Source organism: Zalophus californianus, chromosome 14 (genome assembly GCF_009762305.2).
Source record: "Zalophus californianus isolate mZalCal1 chromosome 14, mZalCal1.pri.v2, whole genome shotgun sequence".
Lineage (NCBI taxonomy): Eukaryota > Metazoa > Chordata > Mammalia > Carnivora > Otariidae > Zalophus > Zalophus californianus.
The window spans coordinates 86,076,290-86,101,724 of NC_045608.1; the positions used below are offsets into that span (position 1 = coordinate 86,076,290).

Here is a 25,435-nt window from a genome sequence, read left to right on the forward strand (position 1 = left end):
TGAATGCAACACAAAGTCTTGAACAGGTTACACTCTTTGCCTAGCCTTGTGTTGCATTGCTTTAATTTCACTGATGGTTATTGACACTGCATATAATTAACAAACCTGGTTAAAACACCACTTTCCCCATTTGATGGTCTTCAACATGCACTACAATGGAATAAATGTCAATACCATATATATTTCTGCCTTTTTTTTGTTTTTTTTTTATTTTTTTATTCCCATATAATGTATTATTTTATTTCTGCTTCTTTTTGCAATAAGTGCTTCAGGCAGTCAAAAATGCTTTAAGTACTTCTTTTACCACATTGCCAAATCAAAATGATCCTTTGTCAGACTGAAACCATGTCATTGCAAAGTGAGATGCATACTGGAAGAACTATCTTGAAACGCCAAAGGACCTGTCATGTTTCTTTTGCCCTGGAAACATTCCCTGTACAAACACAGAGAGAACAAGGATGCAAATTTCAAAAGCATTTTTAATTATGTGAAAGAAGAACTTTTGAGGAGAGAATGTTGAATCCAGAATTACTGGTATTTCCCAGCCTCAGGCAAGAAGAAGAGAGAGACTTTGAAAATAAGTTTTCTGGAGAATAAGAAATAAATGATTTGCCCTTCCCCTTTCCATGGGAGTTTGGGTGGACAGAGACACATGTTTATATCTCCTTATATAAACTGGGGATTTCTTCAAGAGCAAATACTAGAATTTGATTCTCCATATTGGGTTTGATGACAAGCACGGGAAGAATAGTGGGGAGATGTCAGGAGTGCCCAGAAAGGTCTAAGAAGACAAAGAGAGCCTAAACTACCTCAAAACACAGTGTGGCCTAGAAGGGGTGCCCAAGTTCCTATGTGCCCACCCTGGATTCCAGACACTATCTAGGAGCTGAAGTTGCCATATCATGGGAAAGCAGAGTGATGTAACTTCACAGATAAGAGGACTCCCATTTCCTCTGTTGACTCCCGTGACTATATCAGTTCAGCCTAAGATGAAAAGGGGAGGAAGATCCAAGATTGAACTTGAGCACACATCGGGTTAAATGAGACTTCCTTTGACAGAAAATAAATACAAACATACAAAAAAAAGAAAAGAAAACCTTAAATGAATTCAATATATAATAATGAGATTTCACTTTTTGATACAGCCAAGTTCTAATGAACTATTTTTTCTTGCCACAGTAAAACAAAATAGCCTAGAGCATAAAAGTCCAACATGGAACCTGATAACAAAAGTTGCCAGACAAATTTAGTGTATCATCAAGGTGTATTCCACTTCCAACTCTGGGGTCATCAGCAAGTGACAGAAATTCTCTAAATCTCAGCTTCCTACTCTTGAGAATGATCATGATAGTATGTATCTCATAGGATTGTTGTGAAGATTAAGTAAAACCCAGCATGGGAACCAAGTAGCACAGTGCCTGGCAGGAAAGTCAGTAGGTGTCTGGGATACAGCTGAACATCACCATCACACTCAACATCAGGTGTGTGCTAAGCAAGTAAATTCTGGGTCCCCCCACCCATACCCACCCACAAAGAAAACACTTCTTAGGATGCAGGGCCAGATGTCTATATTTTAACAACCTCAGTGACCCTAATGTGCACTAACATTTGAAAACTTTGGATAATAAACTCAATTATAATTAGCTTCAAAAAATCTACCAGTGATTTTAGGATTTAGTCATTTGACTAAATACAACATCCTTGTATTATCTTCTTAATACCTGTTCACATTGTACTGGTAGCCCCTTTTTACTTCATATGGATTATATGTGGGTTTTTTTTTTTCTTAATCAGCATCATCAGAGATTTACCTATCTGTTAGGCTTCTCTTCATTATGGTTTAAATTGTATTGATTTCTGCTCTCATTCAATATGAGTTGCTTCACAGTTTGGGGTTTAATTGCAGGTTCTTTTTCAAATCTCTTGAAATGGATGTTTGATCATTAATTTTCAGCTTTTCATTTTCCTAATATATTTTGTAAAGCTCTATATTTTTCTCTGAGTACAATTTAAAATTCCAATAGCAACAGTATCTTTCCCAGTGCTCAGGTTATAACAGATGTTAAAATCAGAGGGGAAAGTGTTGTGGGAAATGTTTTTAATTTCCATCTGCCATAAGGAAAAAAAAATTTTAAAGATTTTATTTCTTTGACAGAGAGAGACACAGCGAGAGAGGGAACACAAGCAGGGGGAGTGGGAGAGGGAGAAACAGACTTCCCACAGAATAGGGAGCCCGATGTGGGACTCGATCCCAGGACCCTGGGACCATGACCTGAGCCGAAGGCAGACAGTTCACTGACTGAGCCACCCAGGTGCCCCCATAAGGAAACATTTTTTAATATTATCTCTGATTATAGCATTCATAAATAAAATCTAATATATAATTTAAATCTTTGAACTTCACTGGATAAGAATATTTTAAAAATAATAAAGGAAATAGTTAGGAACCATACAAAATAAAAGCAATATAAGTAAAGCATTAGTAATTTGACAACAAATTGATAATAAAGTTTAACAAGTTATCTTTTATTAAAATGTAGCCTTTCTTGTATTGGGTTAAAAAGAATCTAATTTTTAAAAATGATCTACTTTTATACCACTTACTAGAGATTCAAATTACCCAAACTGACTCACAAAAAAATAGAAAATCTAAAGAGCCCTGTATCCATTAAAGAAATTAAAATTATTAGGGCCCCTGGGTGGCTCAATCAGTAAGCGTCCAACTCTTGATTTTGGCTCAGGTCATGATCTCAAGGTTGTGAGATCAAGCACTATGTCAGGCTCCATGTTGGGTATGGAGCCTTAAGATTCTCTCTCTCTCTCTGCCCCTTCCCCCTTCCTCTCTTAAAAAAAAAAAAAAGAAGTTAAAATTGTTATTATACAACTTCCCATATACAAACCCTACTCCCACATAATTGGAATGTTGAATTCTATCAAGCAGTTAAAGAAGAAACAATAAAAATTGTATGCAAACTCTTTCAGAGGAGGAACTCTAGAACTCATCTTATGAGGCCACTATAACCTAGATGCTAAAACCAGGCAAAGACAATATAAGAAAAGAAAATTACAGACAAATATCTTTCATGTATATAAGTACAAAATCATTTTAAAAATTAGAAAAGGAATATTAAGTATTACATGGAAAGATAATACACTGTGATCAATATTGGTATGTGCCAGAAATGCAAACACTTCCTGAAATCAATCAATATCTTTCACTCTTTTAATAGAGGGAGAAATCATATGATTATTACAGTTGAACCATAAAAAGCATTTGATAAAACACAATATTCATTTATGAAAACAACTCTTAAAAATTTAGGAATAGGATCTCAAACTGATGAAGGACACCAATGAAAATCATTCAGAAAATATAATTTTTAAAGGTTAAGATATTGAATACTTTCCTCAGAAGATTGAGAATAAGACAAAGATATCCTTTCTCACGAATTCTATTCAGTATTCTGCTTATTCTACTTAAAGTTCTGATTTGTGTAATATAACTAGAAAATAAAGTAAAATCATAAAAATTGGTAAAGAATAAGAAACAAAGATAATGTACCTGGAAACTCCTAAGAAATCTGTGAGAAAACAACTATAACTAAGTGAACTCAGTGATGTTTCAGGATAAATATTTAATAGGCAAATATGTGTATGTATGGGCATGTGTGTGTAAACATATAAATTATATATATATAATATATATATAGATTATATATATATATGCACACTTACATTATATCCATATATATTAAGAATGAGCAATTACAAAATGAAATACAAAAATATCACTTACAGTACCATCAAAAACCATCACATACTCAGGGATAAAACTGGCAAAGTATATAACCAGATCTCTACACTGAAAATTAAATATTGCTGAGAGAAATTAAAAGATACCTAAATAAATGGAATGATAAACTATGTATTTTATGATTGCAGGAGTCAATTTTGCTAAGATGTCAGTTCTCCTTAATTAACCTATAGATTTGACACATCCCAATAAAAATCCTAGAAGTCAGACATTTTTTCTAGAACTTGATGATACAATTTCAAAATGCATTTGGAATGAAAAGGCCTAAAAGACTATCCAAACTCTCTTGAAAAGACAGAACCAAATTGGAATGGGTACCCTTTCTAATTTGAGGATTTATTATAACTGACAGCAATCAAGACGGACAATAGACAATAGTCTATGGAACAGAACAGAAAGCAAATGATTCATACATATGAATTAGTAATTTTTGACAAGGTCACCAAAGTCCTCTTTCACAAGCTTATTGGTAATTTCAATGAGAAAAGTAAAATGTCTTTAATAAATAGTTTTAAAGTGACTGGATATCTATAGGGAAAACGATGAACCTCAATCCCTACCTCACACTATTCAAATACCAATTTAAGATGGACGTGACTTTGAAATAGGCCAACAGTTCTTTTATAAAGCACTGTAAGCAAATTATAAGAAGAAATAATTTGGACTTCATCAAATTTAAAACTTTGCTCATCAAAAAAGCACCATCAAAAAATTAAAAAGGAAATAAATAAAAATGGAAAGCCACAAACTGGGAATAAATTAGTGATGTGGTGAAGCTGGATGTTCTTAGCTCACAAGAACCTACTAGAACAGGCAAAAATAAGACAATGTTAGAAATCAGATCAGTGGTTGGTTCTGGGGCATTGGCAGCTGGAGAATGGCATAAGGGAAATTTCTGGGGGTCAGAAAATTTGTGTATCTTAATGTGCCTTTGTCAAAACTGAAAGAACATTATAAGTAACATATGAACATTTCATTATGTTTCAGTATAGTTCAGTATACCAGTTAATTGCAAAAATTAAAATGCTAAAACTGCTCTGAAAACTGTAGGAGAATATTAAGCTTCTTTCATTAACATTGGACTTATCACAAAAATTAAAGAAAACCATTTTCCACTTTCTGGACTTACATAAATATTATAAACAAAATAACAATCTGAGATGAAGTCTTGGTCATAAACATGGAACAATTTCTATTATATAGAATTCTCACTGTCAATGCAAGGAACAGTAAACTCAATTTTAAAAAAATTTCTGGCAAAGGATATATATAAATGAATATATAAAATAGATATTTTAATTGGAATATATATTGGTAAGGAACTTCTGGAAATCAATTTGGCATTGTCTGATTCTTAAAAGAATTTATGGCATTTAGTCTAATGATTCAGATTTTAGTGCCCAGCATAAGTTAATAATTAAGGATATTAAAGTGATCCAAAACTTATATATAAGAATAAAGTAAGCCCTATGACTCAATATGAAATGACTGAATTAGTCAGTAAATTGAACTAAAAGTTGATTATTTTACTGAAGCCGAATTTATATTAGACAAAATTTGGCTTAACTTTAATATTCATCAAGTAGATAGTTATTCAATAAAATATGGCATAGCTATACAGTGGAATATTATGTATTCATTAAAAATTATACCCCCAAGGAATATTTAACAGCATCTGAAAATTCTTATACAATAATAAGTACAATATAGATGGTTCAATACTTTGTATTTGGTATAATCACAATTGTATGTGAATATATTTGCATATTAAGATACAGTTACTTTAACAAAGATGCTCTCTGTAAGGTATAATAGAAGTTAAGTTTATTTTATTTGTTTTTAATGATTTCCTGTATTTGCTAGAGTGAACATGACTTACTTGGAAATGCAGATAAAACTCAGTCAGCAGTCATTTTTTTTGTTAAAGGAAAAGAGAAAATTAATTAATTAATTGCTGGGGGATTAAAAAATGTGGCTTTTTAAATTTTTCTTATTTTTAAGTCCTGCCAAGTGATTGAAGAAACGCAAGCATTCCAATTTATAGTAGCCATTGAACAGATGGATCTGGCAACTGAATTTATTGCTGTTGCCACATTATAATAAAATAAATTTTAACAAATTTCAGTACCATCATAGAAATGAAGTCACAATTCCTGAAGATTTCCACACATTTTGATGAGTATAAATCATGCTTTGTTTCATTGCTGGTATAACTGAATTATACAGATATCAGAATGTATCTGAATGTGCAAATATCTGCTTCCTCCGTGTGGCCCCATTTCCAAAGCTGCTGAAATTGAAGGCTGACCACTGCAATATCCTAATATTAGGGAAATTTAGAGATAAGAATATAAGGTTTGGGATGATCTTGAAACACCTATTATTATCTGAGTAATATCTGGTTCTGTTTAATTCCTTGACACTTCATATAACTGTCAAAAACAAGGCAAATTTTCAGTTTGTTTCCTGAGATTAAGAATTCCTCATATCAGTGAGATCATATGATACATGTCTTTCTCTGATTGACTTATTTCAGTCAGCATAACACCCTCCAGTTCCATCCACGTTGTTGCTGGAGTGGTGGGGGGTGGGAGGGATGGAGTGGCTGGGTGATAGACATTGGGGAGAGTATGTGCTATCGTGAGTGCTGTGAATTGTGTAAGACTGATGAATCACAGACCTGTACCTCTGAAACAAATAACACATTATATGTTAAAAAAAAAAAAAAAAGAAGGTAGCAGGAAGGGAAAAATGAAGGGGGGGAATCAGAGGGGGAGACGAACCATGAGAGACTATGGACTCGGAGAAACAAGCTGAGGCTTCTAGAGGGGAGAGGGTGGGGGGATGGGTTAGCCTGGTGATGGGTATTAAAGAGGGCACGTTCTGCACGGAGCACTGGGTGTTATATGCAAACAATGAATCATGGAACACTACATCAAATAAATAAAAATAAATAAATAAATAAATAAATAACAAAACAAACAAAAAAAACAAGGCGAATTGTAACGATGGGGTGAACCTAGCATCCAAACTGAGATGAATACTCAGTAATAAATTCCATACTCCAGAGTGTATCATAAGTTTCTCAAATACCAGATTCTTGTGGATTTATTCATTAATGCTTAATTTTAGACCAGTGGCTCTGGTCCCGGGACTAAATAATATTTAGTGAACTATTTATTAGCTCAGTGTTAATATTGAAATTCCATGTTTTGAATTGATACGTAATAACTGTTAAATATAGAGCAGAGAATGGGACTTTCTTGCTCTTTCAAAAACGTACTGCAGCCCAGAGCAATGGGTGATGGGTGAAAAGCACCATGAAATTCTAAAGATCAGGCTGGATGATTAATTCAAGAGAAGTCTTTGAAGGCGTTTCATAGGAAAAGGGGAGGAAGGAGGGATGCATCCCCTCCCAAGCATGATGAAAGAGGAGAGGCAAGAGAACTACTCATAGAATTTGGATTGTTTGCCAGATCAGGAGATTGACCTCTCATCCTGCCCACGCTGATGGAGCCGTGCAATCATGGAGTCCTGCCTGGCTGGTACCACAGCAGTGTGCGAGAGAGTGTGGGGGAAGCTTGAGTCTAGAGATGCAGTGGTTTCTGTTTCCACTATGATAAATCTGAGGGCAGGATGCAAGATACAGGCTACAGCTGTTCATGATAGCCAAATAAGAAGATAAAGGTCAACAACTAGATTAGATACATTTCCACATTTGATGAGACAACAAAGTTTGGATCTTTTAATGAACCAGCTTCAGTAATAAATTTAATTTAAACAAATGTTTTACATAAATAGTGACTTTCCTGATCACACTTTGGGAAAAAAAAAATTGAATACTCTTGCCGTAAGAAAATCTCAGTTAAATATTTAAAGTTATTTTGTAAAAAAAAAAAATAAGTAAATAAAGTTCTTTTGAACAGTAAGTTGCATATACAGTGAGTTTTACTTTATGGAATCACTGGTTGATAGAAACAACTAAGTGAAATTGAAAGTTATAAATAAATTAACTAATTGGTAGTAGCTATTACTAATCATTATAAAACCAAATTTTATATATGTAATTATTTTATATATATATATGTAATTATTAATTTTCTTTGAGTTATTTAATTTAATAATACCTACACATTTTCATTAATGAACTTCAACAAATATTTAAGCTTGTATTCTCTGGAAGACCCTGGAATTGAAATTCAGAACATGATGATGTCACCAACGAGCTAAAGAATGCCTTTCTTTTCATGGGGCTTCTCCTTTTGAGCTACACTTGGATTTTAAAAGGAAGAGAAAGAAAAAGTATAGGCGTTCACACCCACTTACCTGAAGTTACTATAAAATTTAAACCTACTATTAAATTTATAACCTCTCCCTGTGGAACACCTGATGGTCTTTAATATTTATGGATCTCTTGGTTTCCAAATATTTAGGCATAATACTTAGTTCCATGTTCCATCTTTTTTGTTTTTGACCCAAGATTCAAGTCCATAACTTCTGAAGTAACTGGAGAAGTGGAATGGTTAGAGGGAGTATGAATGTTCAGCAATCAGCTGACAATTAAAACTTACCAGAACCCTTCTTTGAAAAAAAGGAATGATTTGGCGTCCAATCTACATTCCCCAAATTTATTCTGAATAACTAAGATACAAAAGATGCATTTTATGTTCATGTAGTCACAATGCACTGAATGTTCACTATGTGCTAAATGCACAAAATTATTTAATACATAAATTCCAAAAGCCGGTATTTTGAAAAATACTCTAATAATTATAAGTGAGCAAATGTATTTGTTTTTAGTATGGCTCTTTCTTTAAAACCAGTTTTCCCTCTGCACTGTTAAAAGATGGAAATTATTAAGAAACTGGTCAAAGAGCTCATCATCCTTTTGTGTTCTGCTTATTTATTTCTACTCACTAGATGATGTTTCATTTCATGTTAGAAACTGCATCTCTGATCTTCTGCTTTCTGCAACCCCTACATGTTCCACTTGTCCCCACCTGTCAGGCTCAAGCTAATAGCTATATTTGGATTGTTCCTGCCCTAAACCAGATCTATTTAAAACATCATTGGCTGAGAAAGGAAGGTTTCGGTCCTTCTCAGGGCTGATGACCCATTCAATCTCCAAACATCACCTGGGGTCTCACTCTGCCTTTTCCAAGACCATTTCTTCGGAGTGTAGCTACCCTTTCTTGCCAAACTTTGTCCAGTTCAATTTGACCAAACCTTGTTTTGTAATCCCCTTGAGACTGTTCTTGTGGTTGTCACCTTAACTCTGGTCCCAGGCCCTCTGCATGGTCTATTCCTTTGGATCTCCTCATCCAACCCTAGAGTAGAAATGCCCTTGTAAACACAACTGCAGAACCAATAATAGTAAGCATCTTCCTTGGACATGATAATTAGTTTTGTAAATATTTCACCTTGCTATTGTTTTTAGCCACTTAAAATAAAATTATCCTTTCTCATATATCAGCCATTGTACAAACCTAAATTTTATCAAAATACAATTTCATGGGTCATGTGTTTGGGATTTTTTTTCACTCTAGAATTCTGTAGTTTATATATGTGAATACATTTTAATCTAATTTTTTACATAACCTTTTCAAAAATTTATTTCTTCACACATTCAGCAGTCTTCACAAGACCTAATATTAGTAGAATTTTTATTCATGTTTCAGGACATTATCATTAATTTTTTTTAAGATTTTATTTATTTAAGAGAGAGAGAGCATGAGCAAAGGGAAGGGGAAGTAGCAGAGGGAGAGGGACAAGCAGACTCCCTGCTGAGTGTGGAGCCTGACGTGGGGCTCGATCCAAGTACCCCAAGATCATGACCTGAGCCAAAGTCAGATCCTTCACCAACTGAGCCACCCAGGTGCCCCTTATTATCGTTATTTAAACAGCTAATTTCTGTGCTTGCTTTGGCAGCATAAATACTAAACAGCTAGTTTCTTTTCTAATTCTTCTGGGTACTTGGAAATGTGTTGTTTGGTGCTCCTTAACAATGTATTTATTGTTATTGTTGGTTACTTTAAAAGAAAATAATTCGAATATACATACATACTTTGATGAATTGAAAACTTTCATATACCTCCTTTCTTTCTATGCCTCTCACTTCTTTAAAAAAGATTTTATTTATTTATCTGAGAGAGAGAGAAGCAGACTCCCTGATGAGCAGAGAGCTCAATTTGGTGCTGAATCCCAGGACCCTGAGATCATGACCTGGGCCAAAGGCAGAGACTTAGCCAACTGAGCCACCCAGGTGCCCCATGCCTCTCACTTCTTTTGTTCCAATTCACATAAGAACTCTTTCTTGCCAAATCAGTCATGAGTCAGTTGAAATGGGATTACTTTATTTGAGCCAAGATTAAAGGACCGTTTTGAATTAAATGTGCTGGTTTGTTCTACTAGAACATTGCATCACTTTCAAAAGCATCCCTCGTAGCTCCTCTAATGCCCCTAATTCCTTGGCAATACTCTAAAATGAGCTTAGCAAATCAACAGTTCTCAAAGTGTGGTCCCCAGAGCAGCAGCATCAACAACCTCTGGGAACAAGTAGAAATGTAAATTGTCCAGCCCCAGCCCAGACTTACTGGATCAGAAACAATAAGGGTGGAGGACTGCCCAGCAATCTGTGTTTAAACAAGCCCTCCAGGTAACTTTGATGCACACTAACGCTCTCAGTAGTAAAACCGAAGGTAGGCTTTTAAATAAGAAAATGACATGATTAGAGGATGGTTAAAACACCTGCTTCATACAAGCATTTAACAAAGTTAAACATTTTAAAAAGTCATTTCGGGGGAGCCAATTTTAGCTATTCCATATTAAAATGGTCTTTCCAATGGAAACCATAACAAATTTTAATGAAGCAACATATTTTACATTATTAAGAGCATAAAATACTCACAGCAAATGCAGAAACATTTTTTTCCATGACAATGGAATCAAAGAAGAATAATTTACTAGATAACTTGAGCTGCCTTCATCCTCTGCTGGATTAAATTAGAATTAGTCTACATGTTAACTGAACCTCAAATCCTTGGAAATTAGCCATTAGGATAAGATGGCTTTTGAAAATTTAAAAATCGAAAATAAAATTTCTTAGAATAATTCCTTTTGTAGGAAGAAAGAAATAGTTTTGAAAGGAAGGTTGGAGCGTTCCAAATCATAACAAGAAGGAGATAATGTGAATTGCTAGGTAAGACTAGGGAAATAGAAGGTAGCAAGAAGGATATGGAAGATACATTTCACCTGCTTTACATAGCCTACAGCTTGCCCTTGGAAGGACTCCCTCCAGACAGGTTATCCAATCTCTTTGTATTTGTTTGTAAACAAACCTCACTGTTTTGACATCAAGAGCCCTACATCATGTGAATCTTATTAAATCCAATTCATTATTTTTCTGTTTTTCAGTTCCATGTTTCCTCAATGTCCATTGTGATGATTGTACTTTCTCTGTTTATTTTTTCTAGATTTTATCTACTAACATTAGAGCACACAGATATTTCAGTGAAAATGCAATGGTTCTTTTGGGTCCTCTGTAATACCCCTAGGTTATAGGTAATTTACCATGTATCATCCATGTGGAGGACAGGGTCCTCTATGTCAGGGTTATTTTTTTTGCATGTTCTTTTTTCAGTATCAAACTATGGGTGTGAACATCAAGGGTCAGTGCAGCCTTAAACAATACTAAAATGGCTAATGATGTTTATTTCAATATTTTAGAAGAAGTTTTATTTCTTGACATTTTGGCAATGATTCTTTGGTTGCTATCTTCAGACTCTAACTGATGGAGAGGAAGAAATTTAGAAGAATGTTTTACATTCTCCTTTTATAACAAATGTTTTACCTCTGCACAACAGATGCCACTGACATATGAGTACTTCCAACTGTAAAAGCTGAACTTTATCTAGAGGGTCTTGACCAAAGAAAAGAAGATTTCTGTTCAGGCGTTTTCTATATGCATGAGTCACTTTGTTGGGTCCAACTTTCATTTATAGTCTTACATGAGATGAGGCCCCTTTGACTGGCTACCTGTAATCCCACTGGAGTGGGAATTGTGGTGGCAATGTGAGTGATGTCTTTAATGTGAAATATTGAGATTTTACTTGATTGCACACAAGAATTTTAAGATTTATAGAATATATATATATATATACTTTTTATTACAGATAACTAATGGGAGAGTGATCTTTCCTTTCTTCGGATATATAACTTATCTTGTTTTCCTTTCTGTAGGAAATGAATGTGCAATCCATATACATATAGTTTTAGGGGTCAGTGATCTAAGTAAAAAATTGAATCATTAGATATTTTGGTCAAAATATCTAGACTCTTGAATATAATTATTGTCCATATGGTTACTAAATTTCAAGCTATTATGCTTAAATCCATTTTAACCCTTTTAGAATATGAATTTATTTTTTGGCATCAGCAAAGCAATACTCAGCAAAATACCTGCCACAGAAAAGATTCTGTTATACAGATAATTCCAGCTTAGTACCAGCAAACATTCAGTGTTTAAGATTGTGGCATTATGATGGATGATGGCATATTCCTAAACATATCAATCCTTTTTCAACTGCAGCTGCACCATTATGCCTCCCAAAATCATTAATTCAACAGCACTGCCTTTCAAACATGATTCACAATTAAATTCAAACTCACAAAAATGTATCTGCCAGTAATTCTTAAACCTTTTGTTATCATGACATTATTTTTTAATAATTCCTCAATTCTTGTGGTGCATATTCATCATGGGATATATTTATTTCATTCATATAGTTAACCAATATGTAATAATTACTTACTATAAACTAAGAATATGGTGCTAGGAATGAGGGATATTTTATAGGACACTTTATGGGTCATATCAAGTTCTTTGCTTCCTGGAAATTATGAACTAACCTCATTTTTTATGAAGTGCATCTAATGCATTTAAATGCGGATCAAGGGCTGCAGAATTTTGCAGTAGCCTGTGAGATACACAAAAAATTATAAAGCAAGGTTTGGAATCATTGCCTAATAATCAGATTTTCAACTCTAGAATATCCAAGAATGAAAGTGGCTGTGTTTTTATTTTGCTTACCAAAACAGTATCTGAAGTCCTACAGAAAGCAGTAATGAATACCTGCAATTATCATATGCTGAATTTGACTGTGAATACAATGTATTTTGAGAGTCAGGCTAAGTGTGCATTAAATACTTCGTAACACAAAGGTAAAATTGAGTAAATTCCTCTTAAATTAAGTAAGACATTCCTTGCAGGAGTTAGGTATATGATATGCATTTAAGATTGTGTGAAGAAGCAGACAGTAAGCATCATTTGTGCAGAGACCTCACTTAGCTTTTACCCTTATGTTTCCATAGTACAATTTAACCATTTCATCTTCATTCTAGAGAATATATGCAACACAGAGTGTAGAATGAGTGAGTGAATGAACTAATGAGCAAAGATATTTTAATTAGCTCATTGTCTCATACATCCAATGGGAAAGGGTAGTGTTTTGCACTATTGATGTTCCCAAGGGATATGGTAATGCGTTCTGCAGGTTGTAGGTAGGTATATAAATTAATACAGTGTTACTATCAAGAGTCAGACCTCTTTTCACTTAATTTGTTCCATTCGTTGTTTCTTTGCAGAGAGATTCAATGTGTATCTTATGCCTACACCAAATCTGGATATTTACGGTGAATGCACAATGCAGATCACTCATGAGAATATCTATCTCTGGGATATCCACAATGCCAAGGTCAAACTGGTGATGTGGCCTCTCAGCTCCCTGAGGAGATATGGACGGGATTCAACGTGGTTTACCTTTGAGTCAGGAAGGTAAGCTCTAAGTGCCACAACAACTAAGGAGGTGGGTGACAAATAGACACCTGAAGGACAGGTTCTGTACACTAGTGCCCAGGGTGATCACTGTTTTGGGAAAGGGTAGAAATCACCAAATATATAATTTCTTCAGATTTTTGTTGATAATCTGAATAAAATGTACTCATTTTATGACAGGTTAATTACACTCTTCAAAACAGTTCAGTCCTTTACACTGGCTTCAAACTAATTTAATAATTATTTTAATCATGCAATATATTATTTTATTATTACAATATTGTATTTTTGGTGTATCCTATAATATGTTCAGTGCAATAGGATTCCCATGAAATTCAACATGTCCTTACTGGCATTATTTTTGTGAGTTTTTAATAAGCAAAAAAAATTGAAAGGAGTTTTATACTAAATTGTTGATATATTACTTTTTAGGTTTCCAATATGTTAATTCAGTATTCATTTATCTAGGTTTCGATGTTAATAACATTAAGTGTAAATGTTAATTCAGAGTGACTGAAGAAATGTTGGCAAATCTATAATATAGAAATGCATAACCCAGATTTTAAATAGGGTATGTCAAAGCAAATACATTGGTTTCTTGGTCATAACATATGGTTGGAATCCATAAATGTCTTAAACAAATGCTTGTTTCATAATCATTATTTACAGACACGAGTTTAGACATGAACTTCAACCAGATAAATGAATGTCTTTGTGCAATGACCCTTTGTGATTTTGTTGTCACTCATCCAAGACAAGACCTACTTAGATTTGGGGATTCTCTATAAGAAATACTTAATGTATCAGTCTTCCCACTGGGAAAATGATTTATACATTCTGAAAATGAATCTGTGGCATTATAAGACAATTATAGTGAAGTTTTGTATACTTGATATAGCAATTTTAGTTTCATAACTTTGTTCTTACAAAACTATTAAATACTTATTCAAGGTCAGGTTCTAATAATATCCATCTAGGTTAGGCCAAGGCTATATGTCTTTCAAAATTTTAAGGAAGAGGGAAAAACCCTGAGCTGAGCTGAAGTAATTTTACCAGTCTGGACCATTTTGCCTAGATAATATTAAACCCTCTCCCACACTGGTTTCTCTAAGAGCCTTCAATTCTATGTTTACTTAGTGGCTGTGAGTTCACTCAACTGTCTATTTTCAGTCCACCTAGAGCCTGACAGTAATAATAGTAACCACATTCTAGATAACTATTAAGAAATAAATATTCTCTTAAGAAAATGAATATTTTTAGGCATATACACTATTTTTAAAATTATATGGTTATTGAAAAGGGATTATAACTTATTCACTGACCTAAGGCTTATGATACATTTTTTTTTTTACTGGCCATAAAAATTAGTGTATGTTTGGAAAAAGTGATGGTTTATTTTCATTAGGTAATAACATTATCTCCAGAATTCCCTCCTTTGAATTTTTCTCCTACATATTCCTATTTGTCTTTTTTTAATATTCATTATTGACATAGAGTTGACATACAGTGATTTGACAGTTCTATGCATGACTCAGTGCTCACCATGATAAATGTGTCACCATTTGTCATCATACGAAGTTATTAGAACATTATTGACTATATTCCCTGTGCTGTACTTTTCACCTCCATGACTCACTTATTTTATTTTATAACTGGAAGTTTGCCTGTTAATCCCCTTCACCTATTTCTCCCATTCCCCTACCCCCTCCTTTTTGTTTGTTCTCTGTATTTATGCATCTGCTTGAGTTTTTTGTTGTTCGTTTGTTTTTTTTTTTGATTCCACATATAAGGGAAATCATTTGGTATTTGTCTATGTCTGACTTACTTCACTTACCATAATACCCTCTAGTTCCATCCATGTTGTTGCAAATGGCAAGATTTCATTCTTTTTTATGGCTGAGTAATATTCCAGTGTGTGTGTGTGTGTGTGTGTGTGTGTGCACATACACACCACATTTTCCTTTTCCACTCATCTGTGATTGGTCCTTTGGGTTGCTACTACATCTTGATTATTATAAGTAATGATGTATTAAATATAGGGGTGCATGCATCTTTTGGAATTAGTGTTTTCATTTTCTTTGGGTAAATACCTAGTGCTGGCATTACTGGATCATATGATATTTCCATTTTTAATTTTTGAGGAACCTCCATATGTTACCTGCCTAGTCCCTCATTTCAGAAGTCATCTACTCAGGATTTTATTTTATTTTTTTTAAAGATTTTTATTTATTTGTTTGAGAGAGAAAGCACATGAGAGTTGGGAGGGTCCGAGGGAGAAGCAGACTCCCTGCAGAGCAGGAAGCCCGATGCGGGACTCGATCCCGGGACTCCAGGATCATGACCCGAGCCGAAGGCAGTTGCTTAACCAACTGAGCCACCCAGGCGCCCTACTCAGGATTTTAAATAACAAGTATGGATTTTTCCTTTTATTTTCTGGTGATTATGTAGAATTTTCACTCCATTTGTACCTGTCCACCAGTTTTTGCCAATTTCTTGTTCCTCCAAAGTCTTTAAGGGGAACATACTGGCTCTTCACAGGTGATTAAATTGATATTCTCGACCAAAACAAACTACCTGATATGCAACTTGTCTTATCTGACAGTCAAAATTAATTGGTCTTCTCTGATCTTTGTAATTTTTAATAACTTGAAGAGACATTAAAAAATAAAATATCTCAGAGTAGGTAAGGCCCATAATCCTCAAGGTTTTTCTGTTTTATATTTTTTTTGGTATTTGTTTAGTTTTGTTGTTTTAAGAGATAACTCTTTTCTACATTTTTTTGTTGGTCAGAATAACTTCTTAAAAAAATAAATAATAATATCTAAAAATCATCTTGACACACACTCCTACCTGTCCTGGGAATCAGAGAGAACGAGATTTAGGTCATAGCTCTGTCACTTGTTAATAACTTAGCATGTGCCATTTGACCTGTCTTCCAGTTTTCTTCTTTGTATTAGAAGAATTATAATCTCTACTTCCTAGATAAATATGGAGAGATTGAGTTTGTGAATATAAAGCAGCATATGACACAGTATTGTCACATAATGGGCATTTAAGAAATCATGATTATGTACTTTTCCTCAGAAATTATGTAATTTGTGTTTTTTTCCACTTTCTGAATGAAGTTTCTATTTACCTCTATTTACCTCTATTCTTAGAGAATTCTGTGAAGGTATATTCTTAGCCAAACACTGGAAATGTGAGGAGAGATAAGCCAAGCAAAACGCTTGGGAGAAGTCGGCATTCAAATGCTGGAACGATCATTAGAAACTTGATGTCTAAGACTAAAAACCAGTGTTACCTGTCATGAGTCAGAAATTTGAGATCAAAATGGGACTGGTGCAGCAAGACTGGAGTACAAATAAGGGGAAAATACTGAATGGCTGTCTTTACGCTAACTGGTGCTTGGAGCATAATTTTATGGGTTACTAGGTGCCTATTTCATTGAAGAGTCAGCAGATATACAGGAACTCTCTAATTTGCCATGTGTAATACTTTGGAGTAAGTTACACTCCAATGGTATTGCCTGCGGGAAAATCAGAGTGTAGAGCAATGAAAATCAAACTTCCTTACCCTTAAATAGATTAAGGGAAAAATCTAAAAGAATCTTGACAAAAAGCTAGTAGAACTAAGAAGTGAATTTAGTGAGATTAGAAGTAAGAAGTGAATTTAGTGAGGTTAGGTCAATATACAAAAATCTATTTTATTTTATATACAAATAATGCATAATTGAAAGGGAAAATGTTTTGAGTATCTCTTATAATGTCTTGAAAATATGAAATATATATAGGTTGTTTTAACAAAATATGTGTGAGAACTGTACATTGAAAAAACCACAAAATATGACTGAGAGAAATTAAAGAAGACCAAAATAAATGGAGATATATACCACATTTGTAAATTAGAAGACACTATAGTCATATAACAATCCTCTCCAAGCCAATGTATAGATTCATTGTAATCTCAATAACAATCCCAAATGACTTTTCTAAATTAAATGAAAAGTTGATTCTAAAATGTATTTGGAATTGCAAAACACCTAGAGTAAGCTAAAACAATTTGGAAAAAACATATTTGATGCATTTCTACTACCCAATTTTAATACTTGTTATAAAATATTAAAAGTATATATAAAGTATAACAATCACTGGAAAAGAATGAAAAGTTCAAAATAGACACCACATATATGGCCAATTTATTTATTTTTTAATATGCTGTGATAATTCAATATGAACAAGAAACAAATGGCGCTGGAATGACCGGATACCCATTAAGGAGGAAAACTAACAGCTCTTTACCTCACTGCCACGGACTGAATTGTGCCCACCTCCTCCCCCTGCAATATTCATATGGTGAAGTCCTAATCCAAGTGTGATGGTATTTGGAGATGGGGCCTTGGGGCCTTTGAAAGACAATTCAGTGTAAATGAGATCATGAGGATGGGGCCATCATGGTAAGATTAATGTCCTTCTAAGGAGAGATACCAGAAACCTTATTTTCTCTCTCCTGTCATGTGAGGACACAGGGAGAAGGCAGCCATCTACAAGACACAAAGAGAGTCCTCACCAGAAACTGGCCATGCCGGCACCTTCATTTCGGACTTCCAGCCTCCAGAACTAGGACAAAGTAAATCTCTGTTCATGAAGCCCCCTGTCTACAGTATTTTGTTATGGCAGCTTCACCATAACCCCCTCAAAAAAACCTCCAAATGGATATAGACTTAAATGTAAAAGCTAAAATTATAAAATGTATAAAAAATGTAGGAAAATATTTCTAACCTTGAAATAGGCGGATATTTCTTAAATACTAAAGCAAAAGCACAACCCAAAGAAAAAATATTGATAATTTGGGCTTCATCCAAATCAACCTCTGCTCTTCAAAAGACATCCTATAGAAAATGAAGAAAAAAAAATGAAAAGGCAAGCCATAGATGGGTAAAAAAATTCACAAATCCTTTATCTGACAGAGAATTTATATTTGTAATCCTTAAAGAATTCTCACAACCCAAAATAGGGAGAAAAATAATTCATTAATAAACTAGGCAAAAAAAAATTGGACAGGTTATAAAAGAAGATATGCTGATTGACAGTACAAACAAGAAAAGATACTTAATATCATCTTTAGTCATGAGGAAATATAGATTAAAACCACAACAGGCACCAATATATTCTCTCCCCTACCAAAAGACAAAAAACAAAACCCTGACCCTGTTGAGTGGAGAAGGAAGAACTCTTACTCTGTCTCATTGCTAATGTGAATGGAAAACAGAACACCCCTTCAAGTAGTAGTTTGGCATTTTTGTGTGTGCGCCATATGACAGAGCGATTTTATTCCTAGATATTTACCCACCAACTGCCCCAAAGCAACACATAAATACTTGTGTTGAAGAGTCAAAGCAGCTTTATTCATAAGAGTCAAAAACTGGAAACAATCTAAAAATGGCCATCAATACATGAGTTAAAAAGACAAATTATAAGGGAGTACTACCTACCCGTGACTCGCAACATAGATGAATCTCAAAAACGTTATTCTAAGCAATAGCTATTATTTCATTTCCAGAAAATCCTACAAGAGGCAAAACTTATAGTGACAGAAAACAAATCAGTGGTTGCCTGGGGTTGAGGTTGGGGTTGGGAAAAAATGGACTGCCAAAAGGCAATAAGGAAATTTGGGGAGTAATGAAAAATGTCCTGTATTCTGACATTCATCAAAAAACATGGAACTGTTTAGTAAATATTGGTATCATCATATGCAAATTATACTCCAATATTTTTGACATGAAAAAAATTCTGGGGAAAGAAAATAGAACATTAACAGGTCTTATGTTATATTCATTCATACCGTTTGGATGTTTGGCAATGAGCACTGTTACTTTTATAATGAAACACTTCTCTGGAAGGAATGGGGCCAAGGAAGGGAAGAGAGCCTCAAGCATTGTCTGGACAGGGAGTCTTGAAGCTGTGAGATACAACTAGGCTTTTATTCCTAGAGAGGTACTACAAGGTCAGAAATCTGCTTTTGTAACCTGGCCAGGCATTACACTTTCCACATTCTCTCTGTAAATCTCCATTTACATAGTATTGAGAATTATTTTTTAGATACCTATATTGTCTGATTAAAAAGTTAAAACAAGCTTTTGAAGGGGATGTTGGAAAGAAAAGCTTAAAATCACTCATAATTTCTCCATCTTAAGATAACTGCTTTTAATATTTTGATGTACTTCTTTCCAGTGTATTTTAAAATCAATGCAAAAAGATATTTATCCTTTATTTTCAGTTAATATTATACTGAGAAGTAATCTCTGAGTCCTTGAAAATCAAGATCCAAATGGCTATATGGCATCTGAACATATGAGTACACCATCATTAATTTAACATTAAGAAGTTTCCAAAATAAACTATTATAAATAAAGCCACACTGACTATCTGTGAAAAGTTGTGCAAATCTCTCTTTCCTTAGCAACGCCTTTTTAAAGGCTTACTGGGTCAAAGGATGTGAATGTTGTCAAGGTTCTTCACAATATAGCAACTTGCTTTCAAGGAAAGTAATATCAATTCATACATCCTCTAATGGTACAAAGAGAGTGCTCTTTGTACCCTATAACCACAAGCATTAAAATGATGATTTAAGATGTTTCTAATTTGATCAAGGACTTTGATAGCTCTTTTTTTTCTCTCTCTCTTTTGTTTGTGTCTTTATCTTTATGATTGGAGGTATGGCTTCGTGTATACTGCTCATTTGTATTTTTTTCCTTCTCTAAATTTGGATGTCCTTTGCCCTTTAATAATTGGACTATCAACCATTATTCTCTGCATCTATTTTGTAAATTCCAGACAGTCCCACTGTTGTTAAAGAGAGTCAAAGGCAGAAGGTTTGCCCATGCTTGATCTAGAGAAATAAAAGCAAGACATTGTGTTGTTCCCTGGGTCAGGACTGGGGGCTAGGGAGAGAGGGGAGGGCATGGGTGATGAAGATAATTTAAAGGACAAGATTGGTAAGTGAGACCCAGCCAATCATTGTAGCAAACCCTAAAGATCTGCATTTTCTGGGTTTTATTTTATTAGCTTTTTGCAGAAAGCATATTATTTGGTAGCAATTTTTAGCCATTTATTTATACTACTGCATGTACTGGAAAGTAATAAATTGGATATGTCAAAATACTTTTTCACTGACTGGCTTTTTTCAAACGCATTGTTAAATTCCACTGTACCCACAAAATGTAAAAGTAAATAGTAGGATCTAGAACATTCTTTCTGGAGGAACATATGTCACACATCGTCATAATTATAACCGTACACCATAAACTTCAGGGAACACATGGCCGGTATGAGAACAGAAAGAACAAGGACCAGGAAGATTTTGGTGGGAATTGTCCCTGGAGAAGCATGCTGTTGGGGAGATGAATTCATAGTCTCATGCCAGCTTAGAGCAATTGCTCTTTACCATGATGATTGTAAGTTTGCATTTTAAGAGTAAAAAACAACCACTTTGCTATGCAGCTTATTTTTTTTTCTCAAAAAAAAATCAGAAAAGATATCCAGACCTGCAGAGGAAGTCATAGGATTCATGATTATATGCAATTTTATTCTGTGAAAGGCAAAATTATGTTTTTAACTGCTGATGTGGCATCTTCACTTCATACATCCTCATAAATATTGTAAGCAAACATCAGAATGGGTTCAAATGGCTGCATAACAAAATTGAAGTGAGCCCCACATCCTTTTTTTATAAAATTATTGTTCAAAACATAACCTCCTATTCAGCACAATGCTTAATGTCACAAAATCGGCACTTAAAATATATATCTTACTAATTTTGATAATATCTTTATTTAGAAGCTTAGGAAAAATCTGGTTACAGATTTTAACAACTGGAAATGTAAAACAATGCTTATTACAATATAGTTCCTTTGGGAAGATGGTTAATGGAAGCAGTCCTGTGTGTTATAACCAAGGATTCTGTGATGTCACAGGTAGACATAATTTATTCCTAAACTTTTTTGTTCACAAATGCAGAGAGAAATCCTTCATTCTCTACTGCATGACAAATCAGTTAAAGGGAAAGGTAGGGCAGAGAGCTCTCAAATAGAACATCAAACCATGATCTAAAAATATATATGTATAAATTAAACGGTATCAAAATTTAAAACTTGCCTCTGTAAAAGACACTTTTAAGGGAATTAAAAGGACAATTCTGGAGAAAAGATTTGGAATTCACATATTTGACAAAGAATGTGTATCCAGAATATATAAAGAACTTCAAAATTTAATAGGAAAAAAACACAACCTACATTTTAAAAAACAAAAAAAGATTTGAGCAGACATTTCATCAAAGAAGGTATATGGTCGACCAATAATCACACTAAAAGATGACAAACCTAATTTGTCATTAGGGAATACAAATTAAAACCACAATGTGATACAACTCTCGACTTATTATTATGGCTAAAATTAAAAAGAAAAGTCTGACAATACTATAGTGCTGACAAGAATGCACAGCGACTCTCATATATGTATTGGTGGAAATGCAAAATAGTATAGCCATTTAGGAAAGCAATTTTGGCATGTTTTTATGTACATGTTTTTATGTAAAATTAAGCATATACTTCACATATGACCAAGCAAGGCTGCTCCTAAGTTATTGCCTCAGGAAAAATAAAAATATATGTTCATAAAAAACCTTGCACATGAATAGCCATTTTATTCATCATTGCCAAATAATGGACAAACCAAATGCCTTTCATTGAATGGATATGCTGTGGTAAATCGACAAATAGAGTGATACTCAGCAATAATTCAACTGATAAACACAACAACATAGGTGTATCACAAATGCATTATTCTAAGGGAAAGAAGCCAGATCCAAAAGACAGCATACTCTGTGATTAAGTTTATATGATATTACATTATATGATAGAGAATAAACCAGTGATTGCCAGTGGGTGGAATGCAGAGGGGATTGACTACAAAGCAACAACATAAGGGAAATTTGGGGAATGATGAAACTGTTCTTTTTCTTCATTGTAGTGGTGGATATGTAACTCTCTACATTTGTCAAAATCCATCAAACTATAGAGCATAAAGAACAAATGTTACTATATATAAATTTTTTAATTTAAGAATAAATTTTTAAAAGGGAAGAGTTTCACATGTATGGTCAAATGATTTTTGGCAAAGGTACCAAAACCATTCATTGGGGAAAGGGCAGTCTTTTCATAAATTTTGCTAGAAAAACTAGATATCCAAATGCAAAAGAATAAAGTTGGCCCCTTACCCATCACCATATATAAAAATTAACTGAAAATGAATCAAAGACGTAAGTGCAAACCTAAAACTTCACAACTTTTAGAAGAAAACATAGGGAAAAATCACAGCTTTGGATTTGGCATTGATTTTTGGATATAACATCAAAGACATAGGCAACAAAAGAAAAAAATAGGCAAATTGGATTTAATGAAAATTTAAAGAATTTGTGTATCAAAAGACAATATAAACAGAATAAAAAGGCAACTCACAGAATGAGTGAAAATAATTACAAATCATATATCTAATAAAGGATTAATATCCAAGATATATGGAGAACTTCTAAAATTCAACAACAAAACAACCCAATTTTTTAGATGAGCAAAGGACTCGCATAGATATTTCTCCAAAGAATATATACAAATGACCAACAAGTATATGAAAAAATACTGTTATCACTAATCTCAGGGAAATGCAAATGAAAACTGCAATAAGATATCACCCCACACCCATCAGAAGTGCTATTATCAAAAAAACAATTTGGACCCCTGCAGTGTTGATGGGAATGTAAACTGGTAGAGCAGCTATGGAGAACAGTATGGAGGTTCTTCAAAATATTAAAAATATAATTACCATATGATCCAGCAATTACACTTCTGAGAATACACCTGAAAGAATTGATAGTAGGGTCTCAAAGAGATATTTGTATACTCATGTTCATAGTGGCATTATTCATGACAGCTAAAATCTGGAAGCACCCATTGTCCATTGATGGATAAATGGATTTTAAAAACGTGCTATGTACATGCAATGGAGTATTATTCAGCTTTTAAAAGGAAAAAATTCTGTCATCTATTCCAACATGGGTGAACCTTGAGTAAATCATGCTAAGATGAATGTTATATGATTCCACTTATATGAGGTACTTTGAGTAGCCGAAATCATAGAGACAGAAAATAGAATAGTGGTTGCCAGGAGCTGGGGGAGAAAGAATGGGGAGTTACTGTTTAAGGGATCCACAGTTTCAAGTTACAAAATGAAAAGAGTAGGAGTAATGGGGGCAGATATTTGTGATGGTTATATGATATTATGAATGTTTAGTGCCACTAACTGTATACCTAAAAATAGTTACAACAGCCAACACAACATTGAAGAAAAGAACAAAGTTGGAAGACTGATACTACCGAGCTTCAAGACTTACTCTAAAGGTAATTAAGACAGTGTGGTCTTAATGAAAGAATACATAAATAAATCAATGGATTAGAATAAACAGCCAAGAAATAGACCCACATAAAGTACAGTCAACTGATCTATGACAAAGGACCAAAGGTAAGACAATGGACAAGGAACTTGGACACTTTACAAACATTAACTCAAAAATGGATCATAGATCTAAATGTAAAATGCAAAACTATAAAACACCTAGAAGATAGCATAGGAGAATACCTCAGTGACCTTGGGTATGATGATGACATTTTAGGCACCACACCAAATGAAGGATCCATGAAAGAAATAATGATAAACTGAACCTTGTTAAAATTAAAAACTTAATGCTCTTCAAGAGACAATGTCAAGAGAATGAGAAGACAAGCCACAGACTGGGAGAAAGCATTTACAAAAGATGTATCAGATAAAGGACTGCTACAGAAAGAACTCTTAAAGGTCAACAATAAGAAAACAAAACGTATTTGAAAAACAAACCAAAAGACCTTAACAGACACTGCATTAAAGAAGATATGCAAATAAGCATATGAAAAGGTGCTCCACATCATATGTCATCAAAAACATGCAAATTAAAACAATAATTCGATATCACTACACACCTATTTAAAAGGCCAAAATTCTGAACACTGACAATACCAAACGCTGGTAAGGATGTAGAGCAACAGGACGTCTGTTTCACTGCTGGTGGGAATGCAAAAATGGTACAACCACTTTAGAGGACAGTTTGGCAGTATCTTATAAAACTAAACATACTTTTACCATACAATCCAGCAATCCACACTCCTTGGTATCTACCCAAAGGAGTTGAAAATGTATGTCCATATACAACCCTGCACATAATATTGATAACAGCTTTATTCATAATTTCCAAAACTTGGAAGCAACCAGGATGTCCTTCAGTAGGTGAATGGATTAAAAAATATGTGGTCTATCAAGACAATGGCATATTTTTCAGCACTAAAATGAGATGAACTATCAAGCAATGAAAAGACATGGAGAGACCTTAAATTGCATATTAGTAAGGGAAATTAAATTTGAAAAGACTACTCACTATATGATTCCAACTATATGACATTGTGGAAAAGCAAAGCAATGACACAGGAGAAAAGAACAGTGGTTGCTAGGGGTTAGGGAGATGGATAGGTGGAGCACAGAGGATTTTTAGGGTATTAAAAATGAGTGGGGGACAGAGGGAGGAACAGACTCCCCGCTGATCAGGGAGCCCGACATGGGACTCTATCCCAGGCCCCTGGGATCATGACCCCAGCCAAAGATAGCCGTTTAACCTACTGAGCCACCCAGGTGCCCCAGTTTTTTTGTTTG

The 25,435-nt window shown here is 34.1% G+C and overlaps 1 protein-coding gene across 1 annotated transcript in view; it reads left to right on the forward strand.

Moving 5' to 3' along the window:
• Positions 1 to 25,435, forward strand: part of DOK6 (docking protein 6) — a 368,498-nt gene that overhangs the window by 211,226 nt on the left and 131,837 nt on the right. The window contains exon 5 of the mRNA XM_027577113.2: positions 13,457 to 13,646. Coding sequence (XP_027432914.1) covers positions 13,457 to 13,646 — 190 coding nt within the window. The remainder of the gene's footprint in view (positions 1 to 13,456; positions 13,647 to 25,435) is intronic.